This window comes from Sapajus apella, unplaced genomic scaffold, assembly GCF_009761245.1.
Source record: "Sapajus apella isolate SASKATOON/1434 unplaced genomic scaffold, GSC_monkey_1.0 scaffold76, whole genome shotgun sequence".
Taxonomy (NCBI): Eukaryota; Metazoa; Chordata; class Mammalia; order Primates; family Cebidae; genus Sapajus; species Sapajus apella.
In genome coordinates, this window is record NW_022437016.1 from 7,790,865 (window position 1) to 7,797,305 (window position 6,441).

The 6,441-nt window shown below is 40.6% G+C and overlaps 1 protein-coding gene across 1 annotated transcript; it reads right to left on the bottom strand.

Annotated features, from left to right (window-relative positions):
- Nucleotides 1-4,085: 4,085 nt before the first annotated feature.
- On the bottom strand, nucleotides 4,086-5,119 carry LOC116532405 (olfactory receptor 1N1). The gene has a single exon (XM_032251540.1). It carries the CDS (start codon nucleotides 5,019-5,021, stop codon nucleotides 4,086-4,088), a length of 936 nt encoding a protein of 311 aa, XP_032107431.1. The 5' UTR covers nucleotides 5,022-5,119.
- Nucleotides 5,120-6,441: the final 1,322 nt, after the last annotated feature.

Below are 6,441 nucleotides of genomic sequence, written 5' to 3' on the forward strand. Positions count from 1 at the left end.
GTTTATTTGAGCACATTTCCCTCCAGCCATGCCAGTGCTAAGATTCATGACCTTTTCCAGTGAAGAACCTCACTGAGTTTAGAACAAAGCTTGTTGCATGTTTGAAAACCATGAATGTGTGATTTATTCACAAGCTTACAAATACTTCTGAAAATTGGTAATTGTTGACTTGTCAAGTGACCTCTGTACGTCCTTCTCAAAAGTTAACATGAATTCTTTCACAGTGTGACAATAGAACAACCTTTGTCAGAGGGAGGGAATCAAAATACCCTAGAACAAGGAGCTCCAGCACTTGATTTTAGCGCATATATAACACAGAACTCTGACATGGAAATTTTAAAAGTAAACAAAAATTATTTTCTCACAGATTGAATGTGGAAGAGGAATTTGTTACAGAATTAAATTCACTTAGGTTTTGAAGGAAAAAATAAACCCATCAATGTTGTGTTGGTTATTATCTTTCAATCCGAGAAGTAAGAGTGTGTGTGTGTGTGTGTGTGTGTGTGTGTGTGTGTGTGAGAGAGAGAGAGAGAGAGAGAGAGAGAGAGAGAGAGAGAGAAAAGCTACAAATCAGGAGATAACACATATACGTACAATTTAATTTATATGTAATTAAGGATGAAAGGTTGGAATTAATACTGAAAATAGTAAAACATTCTTTATCTTATAGTTTGTGCTCCTCAGTAGCCATCTAGTAAGTTACCTCTCTGTGCCAGGCAGTGTGCCTATTCTTGGTCACACAGAGCTGGATAAAGACAAAGCCTCCAAGCAAAAGAAACTCACATTCTGTTAGTGTAGTGACAGGTAAACTAAGAAATATGTAAGAGTACAAAAAGTGCCTTAATATAATAATACCATGGAGAGTTGTGCTTATTTTCCATGACTACTGTGTGTCAGGCATTGTATTAAAAGCTGTACCTGTATTATCTCATTTAATCCTGATAATAATTCTATAAACATAGTTATCTATATTTTACAGCTGAGGAAATTGAGGCTTAGAGACAATGACATAATTACATGGTAGTAACACAAGGGAGTATAGTTAATGCTGCTTGGGTAACAACAAACGCTTTACAGTGGAAGTAATTCTTCAGTTGGTGGTTGAAGGATGCTCAGGATTGATAGATAATGGAAAAAATGAGTCTAGGTAGAATAGAGAGAGTGAGCCAGAGCACTGAAATTGTGTAGTATGTTCAGGGAAATGTAAGAAAAGTGATGTTGCTATAGCATAGGTATGTATAGGTCAAGGGAGCATCAAGAGGTGAGCCTAGAGGACCATATTGTGAGGGGGCTAGGATGTCCTATTAAGAGGTTTAGACATTGCCTTGCAAGTGACCATTGGCTACGGGTGGGGTGGAATAGAGATTAGTCCCAGGGAAGGTTATGTTTGTGTTTTTGAAAGATTACTCAGGTAACCAATGTGTGAGATGGTTTGGCAATGGATTGGAGTGCCTTGAGTCAAGAGGCTTAATTAGAAGGTCATTGTACATCCAGGTAGCAGATGAGGTGTGCCTGAATGAAGACAATGGCATGAAGAGAGAGAAGAGAATGCTCTTGAAGATAGAGTAGACAGTATTGGTAATCGATAGGAAGTAGGTGATAGAATGAAGGATTGCTCTTGATTTACAGTTCTGTGGGCTGATATTTAAGAACAAAATGGATGACCAGGCACCTTGAATAATTTTCATTAGGTTTAACTGTCTTAAGGAAGTGAGGAAACAAATTGAAGACTATTTGCTTTTTAAAAGTGGTTCTGAGCAAGAGAAAAGGAAATACCCTAAATAGGCAAGGGACACCAGGAAGCTTTCTATCATCCCACCTCTTTCTATCACCCCACCTCTGATTCAAAGCACACCTGGCTCACATTATGTTACCAAGGTGCAAAAATTTATAAGTAGCCTGTATGTCAGTGGCAATTATTTTAATGCTAACATCACATTAATTTTATTTGACATAGATGACCTTAAAGGAATAGAAATTTGAGCTTATGTTTTGGGGGTGGGTATAATATAATAAGATAGTCATGTGCCTCATAATGACATTTTGGTCAACAACAGACTGCATATGCAACAGTGGTCCCAGAAGCTTATAATGGAACTGAGTAAATCCTATCACAGAAATACTTACCATAGTGTTACAGTTGCCTACTGTATTTAGTACACTAACAAGCTGTACAGGTTTGCAGCCTAGGAGCAGTAGTTAGACCATATAGCTAAGCTGTATTGTAGGCTACCCACCTAGGTTTGTGTAAGTACACTGTATAATGTTTGCACAATGACAAAATTGCCCTGTGAAACATTCTCAGAACATATCCCCATTGTTAAGTAACTTATCAAGGGAGGAATAAGTTTGGAACTTTGAATACATTAGTGACTCTTGGCTGGCTGGAATTGAAGAATGTTAGACTGTTGAACAGTGATAGGTAATAGTGTCCTTTGATGAATCTTTGTATGCATAGTGGTGACCTATCTCCTAACTGCCACAGAATTATATTGGGTAAAGTGAAGTGGACGCCCAGTCACTTTTTCTAGTTTGCTTGGGGCCTGTGAGAAAGAACTTAAACCATTCCCAAACAGCGTTCAGAGATTTACTGTACCATCAGTGAGTGGATTGAGGGTCCTTGAGGATCAGAATGGTGAAAGAAACCAGAAGGCTATCTAGAGAAACCACCATATGTAAAGAAGGTAGAGCTGATTGGGTCAATCAGGGTGGACATAGGTTGCAGATATAATGCGAAGCTATATCTGGTAATCTCACATCTCAGCCTCCCTCATGTCCACCAGGGACCTCAGAGCTCTGCTTGGTGACCCTTTTCTGAAAGAGCTGATCATAAGAAGTGGAGGATATTCCATTGCCAGTTCAAACGACAGAACAAAGCTAGAGGTCAATGGCTCAGAGGAGACTGTCAGTGGTCTATAGTCAGTGGAGCAACAGATGTCAACAGAATGGAAGGAGAGTTATAGACTAAGGAGACGAGGGCAGGAGGACTCCAAGTTTGCAACCAGCTCCAGCTCTGGTTATATGAGGATGCCCTGCTCACCCCACTCAAGGACTCTCTGAGGGAATAGCTGGAAAGGAGTTCTGGAGAGAAGAATAGACTTCCAGTTCTAGGTCATCAAATAAATGGAATCCTCATGTACTAAGATGTGGCATCTAAATGACTCACGTTTGTACTTAATGATTGCTGAAGCCTGGAACAATTTTATTCCAATGAAAGATGCTCAATAATTATTCATTGAAAAAGTGCAGGAATCATAAAACATTTTAGGATAGGTTAGGTTGGGTCTGACAAACAAACTTAAATGAGGAAAAAGTTTAGGTAGACAGTGGACACCTGGTCATACCAGATGTAAGAAATCAAAATTATATAGCTCTTATTTTTAAAAATAATATTTAAAACATTTCTAGGATTCTTGGAGACAGACAGAACCCCATTTGCCTTTAAACACCATTTTTTCCTTCTCTGTAACTAAGTTAAGCTGCTGGTGCCCCTTTTAGATCTGGAGGCAAACCTGCAGTCAGATAAGGAGAGAGGATTTCCATGTTATGGCACCAAGTGGCGATTAACGTTATGGCACTTGGTGCCATAAACGAGACAGGTGCCACCCAATTTTTAATGATTGACAAATTAATAACCTAGAATGAAAGTGTCATGAAAGCAGGGACTTTGTTTTGCTCAGTGTCATACCCTTAGCACTTATAATAGTTTCCAACACACAGTAGATGGTTGGTTAGTGAATATTTATTGAACCAATGAATCTCAGAGAAAAGATTTTTTGACTTCTGAGTTGGGGGAGGAATAAGGAATGATCATAGTTATAATAATAATAGCTATTCCTTATTGAATGCCACTATTATTCACTACTATACTGGATGCATTTTATAGTTTATTTCAGTTAATCCTCCAAGTTACCTTATTAGATAGACACTGTTATCTCCATTTCATAACTGAGGAAAACAAGGAATCAAAGAGGCTAAGTCACCGGACTGCGATCTTATGGCTAGTATGTGGCAGACCCCAAAATGAAGCCTGTTTGTCTGACTCCAAGCCTATGTCTTTTCATTAAATGTTGCTGTCACTCTATCTAAGATGAAACAATTTTCCTCTGACCGAAGAGCCTCTTGAGGGCCCTCTTCATGTCCTTGTTCCTTAGGCTACAGATAAAGGGGTTCAACATGGGAGTCACTATGGTATACATTGCAGCTGCTGCAATGTCCTTCTCTTCAGAGGCGATAGAGGGAGGACACAGGTAGGCACTGAAGAGGGTCCCATAGAACACACAAACAATGCAGAGGTGGGAACTGCAGGTGGAAAAGGCCTTGCCCGCCCCACCATGGGTTCGGATCCTCAGGATAGCAGGCACAATGTGGATGTAGGAGGTGACAATGCATAGAAAGGGGACAATGAGCACTGTGCCTCCCAAGACAAAAACCATCATCTCGTTGATGTGGGTGTCAGAACATGATAGCTTCAGGACAGGAGTGATGTCACAGAAAAAGTGAGCAATTTCCCCAGTCACACAGAATGACAGTCGAGCCATGAGGAGTGTGTGAGTCAGAGCAACAACATTGGTGAGGACCCAGCACAACGTGAGGATTAGGGCACAGACTTGGGGGCTCATGACTGTGGAGTAGTAGAGGGGGCAGCAAATGGCCACATAGCGGTCATACGCCATGGCAGCCAGGAAGAAGCTGTCCAGATCACCAAACATCAGAAAGAAATACATTTGCGTGAGGCAACCCATGTAGGAGATAGTGTGATGCCGTGTCTGTACATTCACCAGCATCTTGGAAACTGTGGAGGACGTTAAACCTATGTCAACAAAAGACAGGTTGGCCAAGAAAAAGTACATGGGGGTGTGGAGGTGCAGGTCAGAGCCAATGGCCAGGATGATGAGCAGGTTCCCAGTCAAGGTGACAAGATATATACACAGGAAAATTCCGAAGAGAGACTGTTGTTGCTCAGGAGACACAGATATTCTTCGGAGGAAAAACTCAGAAACACTGGATTGGTTTTCCATGACTCTGCAGCATCTGGAGCTGAAGGAAGACAGTTAGAGTGCTAGATTTCATGTAAAACTGCATGGGCTGACTCTCAAATCTCCCTTTAAGTTCATTGTATTCCTAATCCTGAGTTTATCTTCAATCCGACTCTACTTCTTTTCTCTCTTTCTCAGGGTCTCATTCAGCCCCCCCTTCTCCCCTCTTTCCCACGATTTAATCTCCTACACGGAGAGTACCTTTCCAATAAGGTCAGGGCATATTCTTCCTTGGCATTATCATGTCTTAGACTAAGCCTACAACCTCCTGATAGTTTTATTCTTGCAGTAGGCTGTATATCTGAGTAGACCAAGGTCAGCTAAATTTTACATTCTTTTGGGAGGTAGCCAAAAAAACTCACACAAAATTCTTATTTTTTACACATCCTCATTCATTTTGGAGTGAAGGGAGTATGAAGGATTCATGCCTCTTTATTTCTTCATTTTTTTTGAAAAAGAAAATATGAAGCCCTGCATTTGAGTTTTTGTCATTGGATCATCATCATTCTGTAGCTAATGCATATTACGTTAGCCACATATGTGACAGGCACTCTGCTGAGTACTTTAAGAAGATTCTTTCCTTTAATCCTTAAACAACACTAGGATACAGAGATTATTATTCTTACCCTTATATAAGAAAACTAAGGCTAGGGATGTTTAAGTGAATTATACAAAGACCCACAGCTCATAAATACTTGAGACAGAATTCAAACCCACAGCACTGGATTCCAGAGACTGCAACCTCAATCAACATAGATAGAAAGTAACTTTCTACCACCAAATTTATGTTTAATCTCTCAGTACTCCTAGTTTACCACACTTAGTCTCACTTGCCCTTACTATCTTTTATATTTGTCTTTTACAGAAGAACAATGAAGTTTAAGAACTAGATAGAACCTGTAAGATCACCTGGTCCAGAGTTCCCCAAGCATTGGTCTGTGGACCAGCTTATCATAATCAAGTGAGATGCTTGTCTAAAATCCTGATCCCAACCAGGCGTGGTGGCTCACGTCTGTAATCCCAGCACTCTGGGAGGCCGAGGAGGGTGGATCACCTGAGGTCAGTAGTTCCAGACCAGCCTGACCAACATGGCGAAACCCAGTCTCTATTAAAACTACAAAAATTAGCTGGGCGTGGTGGCACATGCCTGTAATCCTAGCCACTCAGTAATCTGAGGCAGGAGAATCGCTTGAACCTTGGAGGCAGAGGTTGCAGTGAGCTGAGATCACACCACTGCACTCCAGCCTGGACAATAGAGTAAGACTCCATCTCAAAAAAAAAAAGAGAAAAATTCCTGATCCCTACCTCAGACCTGTTGAATTTAAATTTCTAGGATACAGTTTAGATACCTGTATTTAAAAACTAAAATCGAACCCTTCTCAGGTATTTTGATGCTCAATGA

Excerpts from the sequence above, each read along its gene's own strand:
- LOC116532405 (XM_032251540.1), bottom strand. The coding sequence starts at position 5,021 with ATGGAAAACCAATCCAGTGTTTCTGAGTTTTTCCTCCGAAGAATATCT.